Source organism: Phocoena sinus, chromosome 11 (genome assembly GCF_008692025.1).
Source record: "Phocoena sinus isolate mPhoSin1 chromosome 11, mPhoSin1.pri, whole genome shotgun sequence".
Classification (NCBI taxonomy): Eukaryota; Metazoa; Chordata; class Mammalia; order Artiodactyla; family Phocoenidae; genus Phocoena; species Phocoena sinus.
This window is the reverse complement of record NC_045773.1, coordinates 66,844,994-66,871,292: the sequence shown is the minus strand read 5'-3', so window position 1 is coordinate 66,871,292 and position 26,299 is coordinate 66,844,994. Positions and strand designations below refer to the sequence as shown.

At 45.2% G+C, this 26,299-nt stretch overlaps 2 protein-coding genes across 2 annotated transcripts in view; both read right to left on the bottom strand.

Annotated features, from left to right (window-relative positions):
- Window positions 1–4,499, bottom strand: part of TBC1D22B (TBC1 domain family member 22B) — a 126,000-nt gene extending 121,501 nt beyond the window's left edge. Inside the window, exon 1 of the mRNA XM_032649527.1 lies at window positions 3,444–4,499. The gene's annotated coding sequence lies outside the window, so the exon portion shown is untranslated. The remainder of the gene's footprint in view (window positions 1–3,443) is intronic.
- Window positions 4,500–10,642: 6,143 nt separating this feature from the next.
- PIM1 (Pim-1 proto-oncogene, serine/threonine kinase) lies at window positions 10,643–14,760 on the bottom strand. The gene is given in 8 exon segments (XM_032649814.1): window positions 10,643–10,849; window positions 10,851–10,902; window positions 10,904–10,946; window positions 11,708–11,884; window positions 13,440–13,806; window positions 13,900–13,950; window positions 14,053–14,159; window positions 14,268–14,760. Coding segments are annotated over 8 exon segments (939 nt in total). The 5' UTR covers window positions 14,350–14,760; the 3' UTR covers window positions 10,643–10,789.
- Window positions 14,761–26,299: the final 11,539 nt, after the last annotated feature.

Below are 26,299 nucleotides of genomic sequence, written 5' to 3'. Positions count from 1 at the left end.
TCTAGGCACGCGGGCTTCAGTAGTTGTGGCACATGGGCTCAGTATTGTGGCTCGCGGGCTCTAGAGTGCAGGCTCAGTAGTTGTGGCACACGGGCTTAGTTGCTCTGTGGCATGTGGGATCTTCCCGGACCAGGGATCGAACCCATGTCCCCTGCATTGGCAGGCGGATTCTTAGCCACTGCGCCACCAGGGAAGTCCCGCCGCCCTATACTTTCTTTGACATAATCTCAAATATTCCTGACAGCATCCTAGAAAAAAGGTTTTTGTTTTAGGCTTCTGCCCGTCATCCAAGTGCTGAAGTTGGCTGGCTCTTCTGTCATTTTCTTACCCCTGACAGATGTCTAATTAGCTGGGTACTTTGTAGTCACATTTTTTTTTTCAAGTAGGTCAGTAATCTTTCTTGATTACTATATTCAGTCCTTGCCAATTTGAGAGAGAAAATATTTACTGAGGTGACAAACAGTTGAATTTATTTTTTCAAAAATTTCCTGCAACTTCTTATTAAGAAAGACTTCAAACTGAAAGAAAGGTTGAAAAAAATAGTAAAACGAATACCCATATAAACCTTTTGAAGACTTGTTAAATGGGAAAGTGATCAGTTTCATGTAGAGTTAGAGAGTGGAACTAGGACCAAGGAAGGGAAGATAGCATAAGACAAACTTCAGCTTGTAACAAGGAAGAATTTTCTCTCTTGCAAGGAGGATGGACTCAGCTAAGGTAGAATGAGTGCCTACAGACAGGGGTATGGTGGAGCTGATTGCTGTACTGGGTAGGAGGGAGGTCTGGGCAGCAGATCAAGCTGTCTATGAGTCCACAATCCACTGCTTTTTCTGAGTTCTAGGATTGCCACAGTATTGTTTTCATAGTGGTTGTATAGTATTTCAGCCACCTCATGTGTTAACTCAGCATTTGAGGACAGATCTGAGAGACCAACCTCCATTTGTAATGTGGTTTCTCTGAAAAGATGTGTTGAATTTCAAACAAGTGATAAACAAACTTTTGAAACATGACCCTATAAGAAGCTGGAGAATTGTTGTTCTTCTTTTGACTTGTCCTTAAACTCCTTGAAGCATCCCAGCTGCCCTTCTAACGCTACTGTTCTGGGATTTGGGGATTCTTGTGTTTGCCTTATTAAATTATAATTTCCTAAACTTCAGATTCCAACATGGATTTGACCAGACAGGAAGGAAGAAGACCTGAGATCTGGCCCTGCTGAGTCAGATTCTCCTGGCTCAGCTCCATGATTTTGTCTGAAGTATATGCCTAGGGTGGCAGATAATCTTGCCCCACTAAGAACCTGCCATGACATCTTCAGCCGACATTCTCTTCTCTTCATTCTCTCCTTATGTGGCTATTTGTATCTGTACAACGTAGACAACATATTTTTGGTGTGTATTTTATTGTGTAACCACAATATATTTTGACATTTTATTATGTGTCTTCTTGTCTGTTCTCCAGTTGTTCTGTGTGCCTTACTCTCACCTTTTCATAAGATTGTAAACTTTGACCTTACATCTGCCCCTAATATATTCATCTTTTAGGGTCTCTGTAAAACCAAGGGCAGCAGCAGTGTGGTGTGTAAGGTGGGACCATAAATTTGGAGTCAGATAAACTTAGGATTCTACTCTGCCATTTACAGTCAGCCCTCCGTATCCACGGGTTTCACATCCAAGGATTCAACCAAATGCAGATAGAAAATGTTCGGGAAGAAAATAAATTCCATAAAATTCCAAAAAGCAAAACTTGAATTTGCTGCACTGGTAACTATTTATATAGCATTTACATTGTATTTACAACTATTTACATAGCATTTGCATCATATTAAGTGTTAAAAGTAATCTAGAGATGATTTAAAGTATATGGGAGGATATGTGTAGGTTACATGCAAATACCATGCTGTTTTCTATAAGGGACTTGAGCATCTGACTATACTAGCCATGTGACCTTGGTAAATTATTTAACTTCTAAGTCTTGGTTTTCTTATCTCTAAAAGGGAAATTATTATGCACTTGTAAAGTGTCTGTCACATGCTAGGCACCCAATAAATGGTCATGCTCAAAAATGACATGCTGTATGACACCATTTAAATGAAATTCTAGAACAGGCAAAACTAATCTATAGTGACAGAAACTAGATCAGTGGTTGCCTAGGGCTGGTGGGGGTGGGTTGGGTAATCAAGGAAAAAGGCCAAGGGAACTTTTGTGGGGGTGGAAATATTCTATCTTGATTGTGGTAGTGTTTATATGGGCGTGTACGTTTGTCAAAACACATGGAACAGTGCACTTAAAATAGGTGCGAGTTAGTATATGTAAATGATCCCTCGATAAAGTTGGTTTCAAAAAGAATGTTCATTCCCTTCCTCTCTCCATCAATGAAAATGTGTTAGATTAAGGCACACATTCCAGGGCCAAATATACATTTTATCTTTTATTTTAGATTATTCATATTACCGTATAATTTCCCCCATGAATCGGTATAAGTAAATGAGACTCGGCTTGATATCAAATTTCACTTTTTAACTGACTTGTATTATAAAATTGGAGAGATGTGTCATGAGGGGCGTGAGAGGGCAGACACTGGTCTCCAAGATACAATGAAATATACTTAAAGACACCATACATTTACAAAAAATCACTCACTTAAGGGGAAAATATTTTCCTGGTGAAATAGTAAAAGCTTGCCATAAAATGAAATGATAGTGATGAGGGCTTGGATGAATGGAGTGGCCTGAGGGAGCTTTTTACTTTTGCTTACTCTGCATGTATCCCCTCTCCACAACCACATGACCCTCTTCCCATAATAGCTCCTCCTTCCATCCAAAGGGGAAGGGTGCATACCAGATGTCTCTTAAGGAATTTCCTTGGAATCTGCTCCCAAAACTCTTTTGCTTCCTTTCCACTGGGCAGAACTTTGTCATGTGTCCACAGCTAGCTGCAAGGGAATCTGAGGGAGTTAGTCTTTATTCTTAAGAAAGGCCATATGACTAGCTAAAAAATCAGAGGTTCTATGACCAAGGAAAGAAAAGAATAATAGATGTTGACATAGGCAACAATTCATCTTTGCCCAAAGCCATATCAGGTAACAGAATACTTCATATATAATGGCAGAAAATTACAAACTACCAAAATTAATAATGTACACCCATACTGTAGCCGTAACAAAATGATTATGTTTATCCATAGTTCTTGAAATGGAAGCATTTCGATAGTACATTGTTAAGTGGGGGAAAAACAGGTTACCAAAAATATGAGCTCTGTTCTATAAAATTATATATAGATAATATGTGTGTACATATAAATATATACATATTTAAATATAAATATGGATGTATTTCTCTCTGGAGTGGTAGAATTACATCATATAGCTTTAATTCACTTCATACCATTATTTTTACTAAAAAGTTTGTATCATTTTTATAAGCACAAAAAATTCTTTTCACTTACAAAATATGTGGGCATCTGTGTCTCTAAGGAACTTCATGAGTGGAGTTGAGAGGTGAGTAGTGGCAGGGTGGAATTCGGGGGTTGGGAAGGTCTCCATCATTTTCCTGCAGGCATTCAAGTGATATTCAGTTCCTGGGTTCCTGGGAGCCCCTGGGCAGTGGTATCTAGGAGGCTATTGATCCCCAGGCCTGAACTCAGGACAGAGGTCTATGCAGGAGTTGTGGCAATCACCATGAAGAAGACAGTCCGTGAAGCCAGGGGAGGAAGCACAGTACAGCGGCGACCATGCTGGGCGTCTTCCCTCGGCCTCCAGAGCTATTCCCCACCCTTCTCCAGCTTGCTCTGTGCCTGGAAAGGCTGACCTATGTGGACTGCCTCACACCAGACTCCCTGCCTTCTGGCTTTCAGCTGGGTTCAGTCCATGGGAGGCCCTGGTAGGAGATCAGAGGATGGGAAGAGAGAAGCACGGGTATTTCTTTCTCACTCCCTCCATGCAGGGTTAGCACAGGGTGACCGCTTCTCCCGAATGAAGGTTACAGCTAACATCAGGCAGGCTCCTCCTCCAGCCCTCAGGCCTGAGCGAGGAAGTGCTCCCACTGCTGCTAGCCCCAGGGTACAGCACTGCCCCATGTGGTTTCCCAGCACCTGCCCCACACCTTTGTAAATAGTTCTTTTTCACACTCTTCCCTGCATTACCCAATCTGAGTGTGCCATCTGTTTCCTGCCAGGATCCTGGCCAACACAGAGGGCTTGGGGGTGAGGAAGGGAAAGAACACCCAAGTTTAAAGGGCAAGGAGAGGGAGAGGAAATGGGGCCTAATCGACAGAGGAGTGGAAGGCAAACCAGGAGTTATGAAACCAGTGGGAGGCCAACAGTTTTATGAAGATTGCAAAGTTAAATAAGGATGAGATCTCAAAGGTATATTGGGATTAGCCATCTGGAGGAGGAGCTGGGAAGAGGAAGAAAGAGAATTGGGTGGGTGGTTCTGGGAGGAGGGATCTGAGTCGAAGATTGAGAAGAAGGTAAGAGGTGAAGAGAGGTGAGAGAAGGGAGTGGGGCAGAGGAGAGAACCAGGGCAAAGGTAGGAAAAGAGGCAGCAGGCCATGGGGTGAAGAAATGTGACTATTTAGTCCAGGTGGGGAAGCAGGTAGTACCTCCAAGAATAAGTGTGGGGACTTCCCTGGTGGCGCAGTGGATAAGAATCCGCCTGCCAATGCAGGGGACACGGGTTCGAGCCCTGGTCCGGGAAGATCCCACATGCCGTGGAGCTACTAAGCCCGTGAGCCACAACTACTGAAGCCCACGCGCCGCATCTACTGAAGCCTGCGTGCCTAGAGCCTGTGCTCTGCAACAAGAGAAGCCACTGCAGTGAGAAGCCCATGCACTGCAACGAAGAGTAGGCCCCACTCGCTGTAACTAGGGAAAGCCCGCGTGCAGCAGGGAAGACCCAGCACAGCCAAAAATAAAAAAATAAGAAAATAAAAAAATTTTAATTAAAATAAAGAATGAGTGTGTATGTACCGAGGCACAACACATACTTACACATATACAACACCCACACCTGCACGCGCTATACTCTACATTCACATGAACACACACACACGCAAATACGTATACACCACCATGCTTCACCACACACACCAAAGATACACATATTTGCACACATACACACACCTCACCATATCATCATCCCTGCACCATTCACAACCGTCACAACTGTAAGTGCCAGATCCATAGATCCCACTGGACCCCAGGCAACGTCGGATCTTTGCTTTGCTGTGACATTTGTCTATTTGCTGGCATCACGTTAAACCCCGAGAAAAGCCTGATTCTGCCCACTCACGCATGAAAAAGGAGTTCTCAGGGTTTACAGCGTGGTGCCCGGTGCACCGTAGATGCTCGGTGGATAAATCTGGAATGGCTCCACAGTCCCTGGCTCTTACCCTGGGGCATGGGGCAAGGGCTATACCTGGCTGTATGTGCTGACCTCCTAAGTAACTTACTCAGGGGGGCCCTAAAGACTGGCCTCCAACGACCACAACCCAAATGCCTGTCCATACAATGGAATATTCTAGAATGAAAATGAAACACGTGCTAAAACATGCATGAATCTTTATAACATAATGTTGAGTAAAAAGAGCAAGTTGCAGATCACTACATACCTGCCTGATAATCTTTTTATAAAGTTCAAGAACAACGGAAACGAAACACGACATAATTTAGGAACACACGGCTATGAAATAAAAACTTTTTTTAAGAAATGTAAAAGAACGCTAAGCACAACATTCAGGACAGCAGGTTATGTCTGGGAGAGGCAAGGAATGGACTAAGAAAGGATCATATAGGTAGATGGATGTTATTGCTGATGTCTGCTTCTTGAATGGGATTCACCACCCAGTATAATAGAACAGCAGGCCAGGCTTGAACCAAGGATGAGACTATATCATGAACCAAGGATTATGATTAACCCAGTTCTGTACATCAGATGTCTTGTTACAGTAAATAAAAATAAAGACTGTCCTCTCAGCTTGACCCTAGTTCTGCTTATTTTTACACTTCCTCCCACAGCGATGCTGAGGGGTCACTGCAACCTTGCTCTTGGCAATCGGAGTTACTAGCGCAAGGCTGGGCAGGAAATGAACTGGGGATGAGGCCATATCTGCTTTAACACTGTTCTCGATGGGTCCTTTGTGGTAAGGGTTTCCAAGAACCAGCAGAGCAGTTGAAGGAGCTGAGTAACATTTACAAGAAATGTGTGCCTGCCCCACCCCCTAACCACCCCGCCCCATCCCCTCTCTCCTCCCTTTACCACCTCCAACTCTTCCTCCCCACCGAGGCCCAAGTGAAGGGTAGCTCACAAGAGCCAGTAATGAATATTTCCATGGAACAGAACTGCTTACCTGACTCTCTGGAGTCTGGGGAAGAACTGCCCTGACGTCCACCCAGATTCTGGGCCCTGAAGGAAACTTGAGATGTCTAATCCACACAAACATTTATTAAGTAGCAGTATAAGCAGAGTGGTAGTGAGCATGGACCACCTGGGTCCAAATTCTAACCTGGCCACTTCTTAGGTATGTGACTTTTGACGTAGTACTTACTGCTCTGCACCTCAGTTTTCCCCACCTGCAAAATGGGGATAAATAATAGTATCTCCCTCATGGAGAGTTGTTGTAAGACTAAGACATGCAAAGCATGCAGAACAGTGCTGGGCACATGGTAGGTACTGAATGAGTGTTAGCTATTATCGCCAAGTGTTATCAAAGATGCAGATGAATCAATGAGACCATGCTCTAGTGCAGGAATTTGCAAACTTTTTTCTGTAAAGGGCCAGATAGTAAATATTTTTGGCTTTGCTGGCCATAAGGTCTTTGTCACAACTACTCAACTCTGCCATTGCAGTACGAAAGCAGTCATAAACAATTCGTAAGTGGATGAGCTTTATTTATTAATGCTGACAATTAAATTTCACATAATCTTTCCCTCATATGAAATATTATTCCTCACTCAGTCTGTTTTCAACCATTTAAAATGTTAAACCAAGTCTTAGCGTACAGGCCGTGCAAAACCAGGTAGTGTGCCAGACTCGGTCAGCAGGTTGTGCTTTGTCCCTCCCTGGTCTAATGGGGGGAAAAACATTAGCCCCTCTGGATTTCTTTGTTTTACCTGTATGTCCTGTGCCTCACTTTACAGGTGAACAAACTGATGTTCACCCTTCAAAGTCCAGTTGAAATGCTGCCTCCTCTTTGAAGCCTTCCCAGATCACCTCAGTCAAGGGCAGTAATAACTCCATCTGCTCCCTCCTTTGTGATAAGCACACATTTATTCATTACTTTAAAATCTTTATCATGAAATATTTAAGACAAACCAAAAGCTATAAAGTATAATGCAGACACTCCCCTGGCGGTCCAGTGGTTAAGACTCCACACTTCCACTGCAGGGGGCATGAGTTCCATCCCTGGTGGGGGAACTAAGATCCCACATGCAGCGAGGCGTGGACCAAAATTTAAAAAAAGTATAATGCAAAAACCTTAGTCCTCACCATCTGGTTTATGAAATAAAGCATTGCCCATACAGGTGAAGGCCCCTATGCAGATACCCCTCCCTAAATCACAACCTCCCTTCCTCTTCCCCAGAGGAAACAGTCACCATCCTGACTCTGGGAATTTATTGCCGTGTACTTCTTAGTACTTTTACTACATATAGAAGCATCCCTAAGCAGGAGGTAATATTTGTTTGCATGTATGTACAGCCATTATTTAACTGAATTTTCTTAATAATCCATTCAAGGAATATCTCTATTTAGAGATTAGTCTCAGAGGGTGTTATAAGGCCCAAGGGATCCAGTTAAGTAATGGTGGTAAAATCCAAGGCTGATTCCCAAGTCATGCTCTTAACCATTGCTCCCCTCTATATTCCTGTGGCCAGAGAGTCATGTTTGTTATCTTACCCCCTTTCCACACTAGATTTTAAACTGCCCAATAGAAGAGACTGTGACCTTTCACCCCTCCTATACAAACCCTAATATCTGGCACCCAGCATCTTGGCACTTACTATCTTGCACTCTTCTTCAAAGAGACACCATCTTCTATCATCCCTAGCAGTCTCAATAGAGGATGGGGAAACTGCCAGAAACTCACTTCAAGGGAAAGAAGAGTGGGGCTTTGATAGATTTCAACACATTTAGAGCAACTTTTAAGCCAACTGTCAACTTTACTGTAAAGGATGAGGCATGCAATCCTCATACTCCAAGAGATTGGGAAGAGCAAGGAGGATAGAGAAAAGGGGAACTGAGAAAATCAGCCCCCCCGGAACCGAGAAATTCTTCCTTCCTCTCCTACCGCCACACGGGAGCCGAGCTAGGGTTTGGGATCTAGGCCAAGCTTAAGGAGTGAGGAGTGACAACGAGTGAGTGGTATTGTGGCCTGGACCCTCAAACAACCTGACAAGACAGCATCTGGGCCAGTGTCCAAAGGGTGTGTGCACGCACTGAGGGGAGGGAGCAAGATGATGAGGAAGGAAGAATGTTGTAGGCTGCTATTGCTGCTTCTAAAGAAACAAGAAACGAATATTTACGAATGCTTGACAGGCACATTGACAGCGGTACTCACTCCACTGTTCTTTCAGGACGTAGCCAGGCCACGTGCACTAAGTGGATTCATGGGTTCTACCATCTAGTTTAAACTGAACTCTCACAAAATGAACAAGAGGCTTAAACAGATCCCTGCAAAGAAACCAGACTAAAAATGCTAATTATCCCAGCACAAGCAGTAAGAAAATGGCCGGGCTAACATTTCACCTACTCCCAGTATAAGCTTTTTGTCGAGCACATTGGAGAGGAAAACTCTGAGTTAAGTCAAAACAACGAATGCATTTCCACACGTCTATTATCAATGACTAAACTCCACACTAAAGATGAAGGGAAATTTACACAGGTATATAGTTTCCCAGTAAACACTTATTAAGGGTACGTGCTCAAAATGTTTTACTAGTGGGAGAGACAATTGAAAAAAAATCCTCAACTGGTAGTTTAGCAAAATTTTGGTATCTTCTAGGTCAGCCTTGTCCAGTGGAACTTTCTGCAATGATGGAAATGCTCTATTGTTCCACAGCTACTAGTCGCCAGTGGCCATTTCATGAAATCTGACTAGCACTGGGAAATAGCCACATACGCCATATTAGCCCAGCTCTAATAGAATTTGCATTGGGAAGAGAGGTTGGGATTGCATTGGGCCCCTCCGGCCAAATCTTGTCCACACAAGATTGGTTCGTCTACCCTTTGGCCATACATTCATTTCAGAAAGGTGACTATCCCAGTAGTCCTACTGAAGAAAACCAGATTCAGGCTGAAAATTCCCTTTTTCCTCCCAGGATAGATTTTGGCATTTACCAAGTGTTCAATTAACGCACATTAGCATGTCTCTGCATGGACAACACTTAAGCCACAAATTAAGACAAAAGGTATTTTATTCAAAAAACGCCAAGTATAAAAAAAAAAAAATAAGATCTCTTTTATTCCCCTGTACAGTATTTCACTCAGATAAAACCAGCAGGCTACATGCTGCTCAAAACACAGCCCCAGAGAGGATCCGGAAGGCACACCATCCAGAACTGCTTTTCATAAATCTATGCTATATACACAAGTCAGCAATGCCCCTCCCCCATCACCCACGGACCCCATGCCCACTCGGGTAAGCAGGTGAGGGGGCCCGCAGCAGTCAGGGAGCTGCAGCAGCTGTCCCGCCTGAGTCCCGTCACCCTATGAACAAACAGAGCAAGCGTTGCAGCCTTCCCCAAAAGGTCCCCAAGTCAGAGGAGGAAAGGAGAAAAGAAAACTATGGCGGCAGCTGTGGAAGCTTGAGCAGGAAGGGAACCAAATAAATAAATAAATAAATAACATTGACCTCCAGGTTAGAATGCGCATCTTTCCAAGAAAAAAAAAACAAAAAACCCAAACAAAAAAAAAAAACAGGTAAAATAATTTAAAGGCAAAATTAAAAAGAATTAGATCAACTACAACCCTTTTGTACACTACCATGCCAACTGTACACACATTTACAGTTTTTCTGTTGATTTGCATTGTTTGTGCATTTGTGTGTGTGTGTGTGTGTGTGTGTGTGTGTGTGTGTGTGTGTGTGTGTGTGAGGTCTTGGCTTAGAAACAGTTAAGTAAAAACCAAAAAGGAAGACCAGTTCACTTGGGAGTTTTACTAAAGGAGGTGGAAAAAGGGCAGGTGGCTCAGCATTTGGCCCTGTAGCCTCTTCCATGGCACCTTTCATATGAAGGATGGGGGGAAGGGGTGGGGGAGAAAGAGAGGGAACCAAACCCAGGCAGATTTTTGGAGAAGCAGCAGGTAAAAGAGGCAAGTTCAAGTATTTCTCCCAGCACAGCCGGAGTCCCCACAGAAGGCACTCAGAAGAGTCGGAAGAGGTGACAGGGACTTAAAATGGTGCTAGTCCTATCCCACCCCAACCCGATTTCCCCCTACCCGACCCATCACGGCATTCAGCAGAACTCTTGATGAAGGGAACAGTTCCATGGCTGGATTCTGATCCACTCCCACCCCACCCGCCACCCCTGGGATTTTGCAAAGTCCAGCAATGCTGGACACCGATGAGAAGGAGAGCTTCTATGGGAGGAGTTGAGGCCTAGGACGGCTGGAGTGGAGTCTCTTCCTCCCTTTGGGAGGCAGCCTCCAGGGCCTGGGGTCTGGAATGAGTTGTAAATGTTGTTCCTGTATCAAGCACTGTCCTGCTTGGAGAGAAGTGTCATTGGTACTTGGGAAGCTGGAAACAGACACTTCCCCTCCTTTGAGCATCTGACAGAGAGGGGAGAACCTGCCCGAGAAGCTATTTGCTGGGCCCTGGCAACAGGCTGTGGAGATGGATCTCAGCAGTTTCCTGGGGCAGGGAGGACATCTTGCATCCATGGATGGTTCTGGATTCTTCCAAGGATGGCCGATCTGAGGTCTCAGGGCCAAGCACCATCTAATGAGATGCTGACACTCTAGAGAACGCAAGATAGAGGTTATGAATGACTCAACTTGTTTTTGCAGTTCAAAGGTCTTCCCACTTTGCTTCCCAGGGGCCCACAAGTCAGGGATCCAACAGAGAACCTGCCCTTTCTAGAATGCTTATTCTTCAATGAGAAGGTATTAACTAACACCTAGATGCTCCAGTACGCTTTCAGCTAAAAAACAGCTCCTCTCTTAAACCTGTAGTTTTCAAACTTCAACAGCTAGGGCCTTTCCCACGACGCCCACTCAACAGAAATAGGAAAGGTGATGACAAGAGATTTTGATGAGACATCACTAAGCACGACGAGGTGATTCAATTCACCTACCGACTTACAAACATGAACACCACCCACGATGAGGTCACTGGAACCACAGTATTTAAGAGAGCCTGCCTTAAGGGAGAAGGCTCAAAGAGCCCTCAATTTTTCACTCCCTGGCAAAACAGCCAGGAGTTGAGGGATCAGGATCCTTTGGTACTTAAAAAAAAAAAACCTTTCAGTGAAACTAAATGGTCTTTTCTTAATATTCTCACACACGCTCTTCCTCTGACCCCCCACCAAAGCACCCTCAAATGCAAACCATTTGATTCCTGCAGACCGGCTCTCAAGTGTGAATCATTTGCCTAGAATTCTAAGGCAAGGGCCATGGTATCTCCTGGAGACTGAAGCTCTCCAAACTCAAAGACCACCCCTGAGGACTAACAGCCTCGTGACTCCTGCCTCTCCTCAATAAAGGGCTTCGCAGAAGTTACCTGAAGAGACCCTCTGCCTGAAGAAAACTTGGCCCCTGATGATCTCCTCATCGTGCTCAAAGGGAATATCTCCACAGACCATATCGTACAGCAGGATCCCCAGAGACCAGACGGCTGCCGACCTGCCATGGTAGCGATGGTAGCGGATCCACTCTGGAGGACTATACACTCGGGTCCCTGCAAGCCAGGGGAAGAGGAAGGAAAACATACTTTTAGCAAAAATAAAACACAAAGCAACTGAGAGGTATGCTGAGTAACTCTTAAAAAAAAAAAAAAAAAAAAGCACCACCCTACTTCTCTCAGCAGCTGGGTGAACTCCATTCCCCCCGCCAGGGCTAAAAGGAGTAGATGAGAAGCTTATGGCAGCTCTCCAACCCAAAGCATTACCCACTTCTCTACCAGCTCAGACCATAAACAGCTCCAAGAAACAAACAGGGCTGGCCACAGACCCAAAGCCTGAGGCCTGTATGTGGTAGGACCACCCTCAATGGGAGCAGGGGATGAATATCTGCAAAATCAAGGGAGGTACCCCACAGACTATCCTTAAACTGCATTAAATGTCCTTGCCCAGGAGCCGGGTGAGAGTCTCATTTCAGATATGACCCAGGCAAGGACACTTGTACAGTATCCTAAGTCAGGGTGCCCTTTGAAAGGCCTTCCTCCCCACCCTCTGGATGTATGGGGAGACACCCACACCCCTTCCTCCCCACACTGGAAAGGTAGAGAGGCAGGGCTGGCTTCAGACCACGTGATTCCTGTTTACAAACTTTGAGTTGTAAAAAAAAAAAAAAAAAAAAAAGTGGGGCCATCCCGCTGGTGCTCACCAGGGGGCAGCAAAGACTGGAAGGAAAAAACATGGGAGGACCCGGCCAGCCATTAACTGTTAAATACAAAAAAATGCAGCCCAACCCAGCGTCCTCCAAGGGCAAATAAACACAAACCACAAGCCCCAGTCACAAGTTTTGAAAGGCTGTCGTTTGTTAGGTTAAGCCGCTCAGATGATGACCCACCCTCCCGTGCTTTGATCTCAAGCTCTCCCTTCCTTCTCTTCTGAAAGAACCCTCTCCAAGCCCCTCCCTAGGATAGGTTTTCATCCTCTCTGCGGAGACACCCAACTAATTTTCAAACCAGCAAGAGATCTTATTTCACAACATTCATTCCCGACTCCCTCACCCCACAACACCAAAAAAAAAACAAAACCCAACAACAACAATGAATTATTTAGCGAAACTACTGTTTCTATTCCTTATTCGTCCCTAAATCAAAGGGGAGAAAAAAACCTGCAGCTCTAAAAACTACCTTACCGAAAACTAACTCCCTTATAAAACAAAACAAAAATGACAAAACCGGCGTCAATTTTCATCTCTCCCGCTCTCTCCTCCCCCTTCCCCCCTCCCATCCTTTTACTGGCGGGGAAACTGGGTCAGACTTCAGAAATCTGGGCTACGGCCGGTTGCCCGCAACCTCTTATTCATCGGGAAAGCTTGGAACCCACTGAATTCCACTTAAAAAATAAAATCATGCCAGAAACATTACAGGTTCAGCTGGCTTGAAATCCCCGGCTTTCCTACGCTGGGAAGCTCTCCTTCGCCCCACCCCTGCTAGCATAGAGCCAGGCGGCCCGATGACCTTTACAAAGGGCCGGAGAGGAAAGCCTACCCAGGCCTCCAGGCCAGGCCGAGTCACCTGGGCAGTTCCCTCCCGGGCAGCTCCGCCCCCAGGCCTGGCTCACCATCGAAGTCCGTGTAGACGGTGTCCTTGAGCAGCGCCCCCGACCCGAAGTCGATGAGCTTGAGCTCGCCGCGACTGAGGTCGATAAGGATGTTCTCGTCCTTGATGTCGCGGTGAAGCACCCCGCAGTTGTGGCAGTGCCGCACGGCCTCCAGCACCTGCCAGAAGAAGCTGCGGGCCAGCTCCTCCTGCAGGGCCCCCCTTTCCGTGATAAAGTCGAAGAGGTCTTGCACCGGCTCGGGCCTCTCCAGGATTAGGACGAAACTGTCGGGCCTCTCGAACCAGTCCAGGAGCCTAATGACGCCGGAGAAGCCCGAGCTCACCTTCTTCAGCAGAACCACTTCCATGGGCACTCGGGTGCCATTAGGCTGCAGAGGGGTGAGGGGGCTGCGTTAGGGCGGGAGTCGGAGGGTGCCCCTCACCCCACCCATCCTGGGGGTCGCCCCCTCCAGGGTACTCACCAGCTCTCCCCAGTCTGAAATGCGGTCCTTCTCCACGTGCTTGATGGCCACCTGGAAAGCCCCCCAGAGAGCGTTAGGTTCCCTCGCCCGGGCCAAACACACCCGTGCGCCCCCCGTCCGGCGCGCCCTCCCCGCGGCGGGCCGCCCACTCACCGGCAAGTTGTCGGCGACACGGATGCCTGAGTAGACCGAGCCGAAGCCGCCACTGCCCAGGAGCGGGCCCACCTGGTACTGTGACTCCAGGGGCTCCTTCTCCTTGCCTAGGAAAGGGGGAGTCACAGGGGACTCAGTGCCGGCCCGCGAGCCCCCAGCTCCTGCCCTGGAGGTCCAGCCGCCACTCCATCCTCGGGTTGGGGGGGGGCGCTCACCGGGCGCCAGCTTGGTGGCGTGCAGGTCGTTGCAGGGCGCGGCGCGCAGGTGGGCAAGAGAGTTGATTTTGGACAAGAGCATCCCAACCTCCAGGATGTCGGCGTAGGGACAGTGTCTGGAGGAGCTGCAGCAGGAGCTGGGGCTGGGGTTGTGCCGGTGGCTGTGCCTACGGCTGGGGCTGAGGCTGCGGGTGGCGTTGCGGCTGCGGCTGACGCGGAAGGCCGAGGGCGAGTCGGAGGACGACTGGGGGCGCTGCCGGGGGCTGGCGGCTGACGGACACGCCGGCGGGGTCAGGCAGCACTGAGGGCGGAGGGGTGGGCGGCTCGTGGGGCTTGTGCCGCAGCGCCGCGGCACAGGGAGCTTGTAGCTGCTGCTGCTGCTGCTGCTGCCGGTCCCGCCGCCGCCGCCACCGCCGCTGCCGCCAAGTCCTCTCGGGCCTCCTCCGCCACCGCGGCCGCTGCAGCAGACACCCGGCTCGCCCTGCCGCCAGGAGTAAAGGGGCGGAGCGCGCCGGCGGGTGGGGGACGCGCGGGCGGGCGGGGATGGGGCGGGGCCTCTCCGGGAGGCCTAGGCGGGGAGCGGGGCTGCCGGACCGGAGGAGGGAGGAGAGGGGGTGGGGAAGCGGCGGGACAGGGCGACTCCCCTCCGCCCCCGCCCCTCGCGCTCAGTCGCCGCGCCCCGGCCCCGCCCCCGCCGCCGCGTTTCCAGCCAACCAGAAGCCGATTGATCTGCATAACACGGCGCGCGACGCCCACGCCCCCGCCCAGCTCTTGCGGTCAGAATGGTCTCTACGCCGCCACGACGTGGCGGGAAGGAAAAGGCGCCAAAATGGAGGGGGAGGGGCGCGGGGCGTGCGGGTAGGCGGGAGCTGGGTGTCGAGCCGCTAGGGAGGAAGGATGGGGAGGGGCGTATCGATTCAAACCCAAACAATAACAAAGCCATCAAAGGCCGCCCGAGGCCGGCTCTGTAGCTCTCCATTTCTCGGGGTTTTTGGGTCAAGGGCTCGAGCTGCAGCATAACAAGTTGCGCAGAGACGACGGGCGTTGGTGTCTCAGGCCGGGCGGCCGGCGCGCCGGGGTGTGAGGGACTGTGTGTGTGGGGATGCCGACGAGGGTGGTCTTTATGTGTGACTCAGACGCAAGACCTCCAAGTCGGCTTGGGTGGGTTGACCACGCGCTGTGGGCTCGGGTTGGATCTCCCGGGGGTTGTGTGTTGGGAGCGCGTAGGGGGCGAAAGATCTGCAAGATATGAGTCACGGCGGCTTCACGGAGGGAGTGGAGGTGTCACAGGCCTGGAATAAAACGGGGAGAGCTCCGCTCACTCGGGGGAGGGGTCCAGATCGCGGTTGTCACAGCCGGTGAAAAGATCAGCCCCCAGATTCCCTAGCAGATTTTTATTTTTAAAATGCTGAAAGGTTCCAGTGAATCCTGATGCCTAAGAAGTGATGTGTGTCAGAGTGCCCTGTAAAGAGGAAATCACGAAGCAAATGTTAGTATTGTGATGCCAGATGCTGTCTCAGCCCCTTCTGTGAGGGCGGGAGAGAGAAGAAAATTCCTCATCTAAAGCGAGGGTGGGAGGGCGCGCTTGACTTAATCAGAGTTTTCACGTTGTATTCACCTTTTCATCAGCCTGTTATTACCAGTCAGGCAATACTAGCAATTATTGGCTGCCCCCGAGTCTTGACTCAAAGGAAATCCGCCCCCCTGCCCGCCTTGGAAATAACATGGAAACTGACCAATTCGACTTTCATCCTTTGTCCTTTTAAACTTCTTGTAGAGTTGATAACGACGTGTGAAATGAGTAAATTAAAATTCTATGTAATCCATAAATTGAATTGTCAGGACCTAAGTAATTGAAAGCTAACTACATCCTATTTTAATTTTTTTCAAGTTCCTGCCACTTAAAGAAAAAATGAGGAGATCCAAGGATCTGAATAGCTGCAGTCATTAATGAATTTAAATGTTTCATTAAAAGTTTTCTACAGCACTTGTTATATAAAAATGCCCAGATATTTCACAACTTAATTTATCTCGTGAAATATTACATATTTTCTTTTTGTTTGTGTACTGTGGCCTAATTCATTCATTTTTGATGACTAGGAGAAAACCCAAGGGAACAAAAATTATTCCTTCTTTTACAGATAGGAAAATGAAACATAAATAGGATGATACAGGGTCATACAACAGCTAAGAGAGGAAGAGATGAAATGACCCAAATTCAACTCCTGAATGTTCAAAGCTTTCCTCTTATTGGGGTCTAAAACTGTCCTTAGCACAGAGTAAGACATCAAGTATCAATGTACGTGACCCCCACCTCTGTCCCCTCTACCCCTCCTTTCCTTTCATAAGCCCTACTGGACTGTTCTCACTTGTTCCCACTCACCTAGCACTTTCCACACTTTCTGCCTTTGTAGAGGCAGTCAACCTGTTCTGAGAATATCGTCTCCTCTTCACTTTTATTTAGTCTTTCCAGACTTCAGGACACAATTGTAGTTCCACCCCAGATTGCTAAAGAAACACCAAGCATTCTTTCACTGTCTATTCCACTTATCTGACAATCATGTGTTTCTTTTTTTTTTGGTTTTTAAAAAAAATCTATTAACTTTTCAGTTATTTATATCTTGTCTTCCCATTCCTTGAATGAATACTTTATCCAACATTTGTTAATGAAGGGGAAGATCAAAATGGGTCTCAATGAAAAGGTCATGATTAAAGTCAATTTATACCAAATTTAAGTGAATTAAGTGGGCTTAGGCAAAATAAAATAAAGGTTAAGAACAACATTTAACCTGAGTTAGCCTGCTTTCAGACCTGGGATCTGGCACCTACTAGTTATGTGACATTCGTCAAGTTACTTAACCTTTCTAAGCTTTAGACTTTGAATGGAGATAATAATAGCGCCTACGTCATAGGGCTGTTGTAAGATACAAATAAAATTCTGCACGTAGGGCTTCCCTGGTGGCGCAGTGGTTGAGAATCCGCCTGCCAGTGCAGGGGACACGAGTTCAAGCCCTGGTCCAGGAAGATCCCACATGCCGCGGAGCAACTAAGCCCGTGTGCCACAACTACTGAACCCCACGCCTAGAGCCCATGCTCCACAACAAGAGAAGCCACCGCAATGAGAAGCCCGCACACCGCAACGAAGAGCAGCCGCCGCTCGCCGCAAGTAGAGAAAGCCTGCGCACAGCAACAAACACCCAACGCAGCCAAAAATAAATAAATTTATAGTAAAAAAAAATTCTGCACATAAAGCATGTAGACTAACAGAGTAAACTAATAAATATTAGCTATGACAGCAATGATGCTGATTGTGATTATGACAATGATGATGAAAAGGAAGAATTTTGGAATGGTCTCGCACCTTGGAGGTTTCAAAGATAAAATGCTAGCTAGTTTGATTTTAATCATCTTGGGAGAGAATGTGATTCAAAATAGTTCTATAGGGACTTCCCTGGTGGCACAGTGGTTAAGAATCCACCTGCCAATGCAGGGGACACGTGCGTTCGATCCCTAGCTCTGGAAGTTCCCACATGCTGCGGAGCAACTAAGCCCATGCACCACAACTATTGAGCCTGTGCTCTAGAGCCCTCGATCCACAACTTCTGAGCTCGCGTGCTGCAGCTACTGAAATCCACGCGCCTGAGCCCGTGCTCCGCAACAAGAGAAGCCACCCCAATCAATGAGAAGCCCACGTACCACAACGAAGAGTAGCCCCTGCTCACTGCAACTAGAGAAAGCCCGCATGCAGCAACGAAGACCCAACGCAGCCAAAAAAAAAAAAAAAAGTTGTCTACATTAAATCAAGTTCAATCCTTTTCACTTTGTCTAGATCTTTGTAGGGCTAAATACTTAATTAGTTTTAGCTGAAGTGATTAACATTTAATATGGTGGGTTCTTCACAGCTGGAAATTACAAAACATGGACCTTGCTTGGCAAAGAGCTTTTATTTACTTAAAACTGCTTTTAAAGATAATTATTAAACATTCAAGTATGTTTTGAGTTAAAAGTTACTCTTTGAAGGTAGGGAACTTGATGTTTTGATTCATCAAACTATAGTTGTAATAATAAAAACAAGCACAAAAAAAAAAAAAAAAACAAGCACAACTGGTGCTGTCTCAAAGATTCTAACAAAGAATCAGAAAAATCACACTAATAATTAAATGACAAGTGCTTCTGGAAATATAAAGGCCATAATTATGCTAACAGTTCTCTGGAAAGGGGAGAATTTGTTCATGTTAATTTGAACAATAGCCAAATTAATCCTTAGGTGGTTTCCATATTCTACCTGATATGGATTTAATCAAGTCATTGTCAAAGGAATGACTTCAGCAATTTCTGTAATCACAGTTTAGAAGAGGTTTGAAAGGGGGATGCCTGTTCGCTGTCTTTTAAAGTACCTCTGAGTCTAGTTGATGCACTTATATAACTAGGTCTGTATGGCTCTTACTCTATAAGCTATTTGCAATTAATTGGATAGAAATAATTCGGGTCTGCATCTCATTTCTCTCCTAAAGTAAGAATTACTGCATTTTAAAATTTAATGTTTAATTTTGAAAATTTTACCATTATTTTTTATTTTACTCTCTCCTTGTCTGATGAAATAAATAGAAAGAGGAAAATTTGGAGAAGGTCAACTGCAGTACACTTCTTTTTATATCTTAAAATATGTCCAATTACCTCAACATTTATAGAATTATTTAGAAAAATTTCAATTTCACATGTATTTCGTATGTGTGGAATATATGTGAAAATCTGCTACAAACTGACATGAAACAGTCCAAATTTAAAAACACTGAAGCCGGGCTTCCCTGGTGGCGCAGCAGTTGAGAGTCCGCCTGCTGATGTAGGGGACTCGGGTTCGTGCCCCAGTCCGGGAGGATCCCACATGCCGCGGAGCGGCTGGGCCCCTGAGCCGTGGCCGCTGAGCCTGCGCATCAGTCCGGAGCCTGTGCTCCGCGGCGAGAGAGGCCACAGCAGTGAGAGGCCCGCGTACCGCAAAAAACAAAAAAAACAAAAAAAACAAAAAACACTGAAGCCTCTGGGAATTCCCTGGTGGTCTAATGGTTAGAACACTGCGCTTCCACTGCCAGGGACCCAGGTTCGACTGCTCATCAGGGAACTAAGATCCTGCAAGCCGCGTGGCCAAAAACAAACAAAAAAAAAAGACTGAAGCCTCGATGGCCAATAGGCACATGAAATGATGCTCATCATCTCTAATTATTAGAGAAATGCAAGTCAAAATTGCAATGAGGTACCACCTCACACTGATCAGAATGGCCATCATTAAAAAGTCTGCAAATAAAAAATGCTAGAGAGGGTGTGGAGAAAAGGGAACCTTCCTACACTGTTGGTGGAAATGTAAATTGGTGCAGCCACTATGGAGAACAGTATGGATGTTCCTCAAAAAACTAAAAATAGAGTTGCCATATGATCCAGCAATCCCACTCCTGGACATATATAGGTACAAAACTATAATTCAAAAAGATACATGGGGCTTCCCTGGTGGCGCAGTGGTTGAGAGTCCGCCTGCCGATGCAGGGGACACGGGTTCGTGCCCCGCTCTGGGAGGATCCCACGTGCCGCGGAGCGGCTGGGCCCGTGAGCCATGGCCGCTGAGCCTGCGCGTCCGGAGCCTGTCCTCCGCAACGGGAGAGGCCACAACAGTGAGAGGCCCGCGTAACGCATAAAAAAAAAAAAAAAAAAAAAAAAGATACATGCACCCCTATATTCATAGCAGCACTATTTACAATAGCGAAGACATGGAAATAACCTAAATATGGCCATCGACAGATGAATGGATAAAGATGTGACATATATATATATATATATATATATATGACTGAGCCATAAAAGAGAATGAAATAATGCCATTTGCAGCAACATGGATGGACCTAGAGATTATCATACTAAGTGAAGTAAGTCAGAAAGAGAAAGACAAATACCATATGATATCACTTACATGTGGAATCTAAAATATGACACAAATGAACTTATCTACGAAACAGAAACAGACTCACAGACTAGAGAACAGACTTGTGGTTGCTAAGGGGGAGGGGGGGTGGGGGAGGGATGGAATGGGAGTTTGGGATTAACATATGCAAACTATTATGTATAGAATGGATAAACAACAAGGTCCTACTGTATAGCACAGGGAACTATATTCAATATCCTGTGGTAAACCATAATGGAAAAGAATATGAAAAAGAATGTATATATATATATATATATATGTATAACTGAATTACTTTGCTGTACAGCAGAAATTAACACAACACTGTAAATCAACTACACTTCAATAGAATAAATTTTAAGATAAATAAATAAATAAAAGACTAAAGCTTCCTTTTTAAGTTGTAATAATTGTGGTAGTGGTGGACAGCTAAGAAATCCAGAATGTCCCAGCTTCAGAATAGTCAGGAAATCTATGTAGTCAAGTTTGAACTGGTTCTTGTCCTTGATAAGATGTGACATTTGCTTCAAGTTTATAAATCTCCTTTAGTCAGCTTCCAATTTTCTCAGCAAGGTTGGAGAAAGGGTTTTTATTATTCAGTAAAGTATATTTAAATTCATTACCAATTCATTTGGTGTTTTTTGGCTGCATTGGGTCTTCGTTGCTGCATGTGAGCTTTCTCTCTAGTTGCGGCGAGAGGGGGCTACTCTTCGTTGTGGTGCACAGGATTGCGGTGGCTTCTCTTGTTGCGGAGCATGGGCTCTAGGCGTGTGGGCTTCAGTAGTTGCGGCGCCTGGGCTCAGTAGTTGTGGCTCGCGGGCTTAGTTGCTCCATGGCATGTGGGATCTTCCTGGACCAGGGATCAAACCCAGTCCCCTGCATTGGCAGGCGGATTCTTAGCCACTGCACCACCAGGGAAGTCCCTTTTTTTTTTTTTAAAGAATAAAAATAACCTAGATTTATTTTTGGATTTTTACACATTTAGTACTAACAATTTCAGTAAAAATAATCAATATTTATCAAAAGCACTGTACACAAAGATTTTATAGTTCCTGAGTATTACTGGATAGATTAAAAAAAAAATGGAGTAGCTTAGAATGTATAAAGGCTACAGGAAGCCTGGAGACTGCTATAAAATACCTTATTAGAAGATGAGGAAAATGTATGCTGTAGATCAAAAAGACAGGCACATGCACAAAAACCCTGCATGCTTAACTGATAAAGAATAGGAGCTGTATATGTGCGTGACAGAGACAGAGACAGAGAAAGAGACAGAAAGAGAGAATTCATATGTTTGAAAGCTGATGAGGGGACTGTCTGCCATCTTCTAAAAAGTAAAATAAAATTGTTGATGCAAGACTTGGAAAAGTCACAAAGCGCACCTAAAGAAAAGGAAAAAAAAAATTTGCTCAAAAAGATTTCATGGAATATCTTGCTAGACACTAAAAAGATGGTAATGAAAACATTTGTTTATTGTATATCTCATTTGTCTTTTAATAGTATACAGCTTTACTTTTCTGTATTTGTTTAGTCTCTATAACTAGATCATAAACGTACTGAGGGCAGAAGCCATCCTTTCATTGAATGTTAAGGCTAAGTGTCAACAGTGGGTCAAGTGAAAGCAGCTAAAGTGACACTGTGATAGCAGCCAAAATTAAGCATCAGAGATGTGCTGGCCATTTTTCTAAGCACTTTACATGGATCCTCATATGAATCCTGTGACATGGGCAGTTTAACTATCTTCACTGGTTTACAGATAAGTAAACAGAAACAGAGAGAAGTAATTTGCCCAAAGTAACATAGCTGAGTGGCGCAGACATCTCCTCCCCACCATGCCAGTCTGCTTTCCCAAGGAACACAAGATGAGTTTAAGGGATTTAACAAGGTAAGCTATGATTAAGTTCTAACTGAGGGTATCATCCACAAGAACAGCATTCAGAGGAGGCTGAAGAAGTCAGGGAAGGCTCCATGGAGGATGTAGAACTTACAGTGGATCTTAAAGGATGAGTAAGATATGAATAGGTGGTGAGGACAGACAGAATGCGGGGAGCAACCCCAGGCGTTTTGCAAAAGATGCTTTGTGTGATGTTCTTTGTATTCCCCAATGCATGGAAAATGAATGAATAATAGTTTCTTTAAATAAATTGAAAGCAGAAAGCCAGAGAGAAAAATCAGTAGGACCTCCTGATGTCATGAGGCAAAATGTGAAAGAGATGAAAAAGATGATAGATTTTATTTCAGTCTTTATTGAAGAAGAAACTAGGAAGACTCTCTATTCAAATCATCTCTTGACACTTACGGTTTGGGAATAGTAGCTTACACTGTAGTTAACACACAGGGCGCTCAAGATTCAAATGACAAAGAAGACATGCATTAACACGATTGGATGAAATCCACTCAATAATTTGGAGAAACTTACATTTTCAACATACACTTCCTCTTTTCCAATTCTGTTTTAGCTCTTTTTTTAGGTTGGGTGCTGCTAAAACAAACATGGACAGCTCACCACAGCTACAACTAGAACAACTGCACTACAAATATGGAACATTTTTTATGGCCTTCAATGTATAATTTTATTTATTTATTTTTTTGCGGTATGCGGGCCTCTCACTGTTGTGGCCTCTCCCGCTCCGGACGCGCAGGCTCAGCGGCCATGGCCCACGGGCCCAGCCACTCCACGGCATGTGGGATCTTCCCGGACCGGGGCACGAACCCGTGTCCCCTGCATCGGCAGGTGGACGCTCAACCACTGCACCACCAGGGAAGCCCTCAATGTATAATTTTGTCAACCTTTCTTTGAATATCTAAGTATGATCTTGCTCACTCTGGAGAACTAGTGAAATGTTCTATCCTCTTTATAGAAATAGTGCTACTTTTCCCTGGATAGATTAAGCTTGTTTCTGTGTTCAGTAATGCTGCATTATTAGAGAGACACCCACTCACTAGATGAGAAACAAACTTATCATTGGCAGTCATCAGAATTACCTCTGAAGTCACTCTTATGAATGGGAGGTATGTTGGCAAAGAGCCAGTCTTCTTGTGCAGGGCTGTAAAGACAACACAGATTCCATACTTTAGCCCAAATTACATATATATCCCCGAGTTCAGTCTATCTTTACAGACCAACACAAGGCCATTTGGACTTCTTGCAGCTTTCTCTGATCATTTCAGCCAATAGCTTTCAAACTCACAGCAATTATTGTACTAGTAATCTGACACAATCATTCTTCTGTTATCTGTTCACTGTCTTTATAGCATCATCTTTAAGAGCAGCAAGCATTAACTGAGTGTCCACCATGAAAGGATCCATGTTTCTCCAATGAGACCATAAGCTCTTCAAGCGTAGAGACTATATTGTAAACTTTTTAAAACCACATAATTTGTTTATTTATTTTTGGCTGCATTGGGTCTTTGTTGCTACATAAGGGGCTTTCTCTAGTTGTGGTGAGTGGGGGCTACTTTTCATTGCGGTGCGCGGGCTTCTCATTGCAGTGGCTTCTCTTGTTGCGTAGCACGGGCTCTAGGCGTGCGGGCTTCAGTAGTTGTGGCTCGTGGGTTCAGTAGTTGTGGCTCATGGGCTCAGTAGTTGTGGCACGTGGGCTCAGTAGTTGTGGCACACGGACTCAGTTGTTGTGGCTTGCGGGCTTAGTTGCTCTGCGGAACGTGGGATCTTCCTGGACCAGGGAGCGAACGTGTGTCCCCTGCATTGGCAGGCAGATTCTTAACCACTGTGCCACCAGGGAAGTCCCAGACAATTTTTTAAAAAACTGAATTGAATTAAACCCAGAAGAGAACACATTTAAGATTCTGTGAATTTCCCTGACTCAGTCTTTGCCCCTGCTATTCTTATTATATATATATCATAATGAAAAGACAAGTGGTTGTTGCGCTTTCAAAAATACAGAGTTCAGAGCAAATTTTTGCCTTTCTCAGAAAAGTGCTTTAATAAATTAAGATTGCCAGGTTCCTAAGCCAAAAGCTTAGAGAATTAGGTACAGTCTAATTTATAGGGATAATATCTAATATTAATTGAGCATTTACTGTGTGCTAAGCACTAGTCTAATTAATCGCTTTATGTGCCATATATACTGCACATACATATTAATATATATGATATTCATATGGCACATGTACATATATTTTTTCTTTAATCCTCTTGATTATTATTATACCCAGGAAGGTAAAAAACTTGCCCAAGGTCCACAGGGGAGAGAGGCACAAGCCCTAGTACATGGGTATATGCTGATTAAAACGTAGACAATGTATGGGGTAGCTCTTTGTGTGTTAGAGGTCACACTCAGAGCACAGAGGGCCATGAGCCAGGTTAAATAAAATCAGGAAGCAAGGTAATGAATGGAAAGACAATAGAGTCAATGGATAATTTCCTTCAATATTGTGCCCAAGAGAAACGAATGGGGACTGGAACAATGTTAAAAGTTAACGGTGTGAGTGAGTGGTGACAAAGAGGAATGGCTGCTGAAAATGAGATCTGGCAGCTAAGCATGTGGGATTAAGTGTTAGCCTTAGGGTGAGGGGAAGCTATAATCTACGGCTGTGAGACAAGAATCTTTTGTGTTTTGCAGTGGTATTGACTAATTCAGTCAGTTAATCAATAAACATTTGCTGAACAGCTACTATGTCCAAGGTACTGTGCCACGGAGACACACAGAGGCAAAAGACACAGTTCCAGTTCCTGCTTATGAGTCTTTCTGTCCTGATAAGGCAAGATATATAGAATCATGAAGATTGAGCTGGAAGGAAACATAAAGATCTTCTCATCTAATCTTCTTAGTTTTATAGATGACCAAAACCAAATCTCAGAGGTAGGAAGCGACTTGCCAAAGTTCCCATAGCCTTTTTAGAGCAAGGATAGAATCCAGACTTGATTACCACCCCACCCAGGCTCTTTCTGTTTTCTTATATAGATGTAATTAGTAATGAAAGGTAATATTTGCCAAGTAGCAAATTAATGGTATAGGCAATGCATCGCTTCTTACCATAATATGTTTACAATTAAATGCTAAAATTTTTTCTGGGGAATTTTCAGGTGCAGAGGGACTTTCCCAGTTGTCTCCTCAGCTGCTTTAGCATGAAAACAGAAAATGGCCCCTCCTGTGTGCTCTCCAAGCACCTGTGCCACCTCAGTGATACATATCACATGTGATCTTGATACGTCTAGCCCAGTAGTTCTGAAAGTGTGTGGTCTTCAGACCAGCACCACCTGGGAACTTGTTAGAAATGCAAATTCTTAGGCCCACTCCAGATCCACTGAATCAGAAACTCTGGGGGTTGGGCTCAGTGATTTATGGTTTAACAAGCCCTCCAGATGACACTGATGTGCTTTTGAGCTTGAGAACCTCTGGTCTCTCTAAATGGCTCTCCAGAGAGATTGCGAGCTCCTTGAAGGCAGGAACCATGTCTTCCATAGTTTTTATGTTCCTAGCTTAGTACCAAGCCTTGAACATAGCGGATGTTCATAAATATTTCTGGAAAATAAATAAATATTTCTGAAACAACTCTAGGAGTGAACATGGTAAGGCAAAGTATCCTGTTATCCAACTTACTTTGTGTACTGAACACCTTTAGATTCACTTTATGTTATGGGCTGATTAGTGTCTCCCCGGCCCCAAAATTTGTATGTTCAAGTCTTAATCACCCCCCTCTGTACCTCAGAATGTGTATTTGGAGATAGGACCTTTAAGGAGGTAATGAAGGTAAAATCAGGTCAAATGTGTGGGCTGTAATCCAATATGACTGGTGTACTTAAGGGAAGATGAGGACACAGAAGGGATGCACGGAGGAGGGAAGACCATGTGAAGACAAATAAGACAGTTATCTATAAGCCAAGAAGAGAGGCTTCGGAAGAAACCAACCCTGTCAACACCTTGATCTCAGACTTCTAGTCTCCAGAATTGTGAGAAAAATTGACTTCCAGGAATTCCCTGGCGGTCCAGTGTTTAGGACTCAGCGCTTCCACTGCCAGGGGCCTGGGTTCAATCTCTGGTCGGGAAACTAAGATCCCGCAAACCACAAGCCTTGGCCAAAAAAAAAAAAAAAAAAAAAATTGATTTCCGCTGCTTAG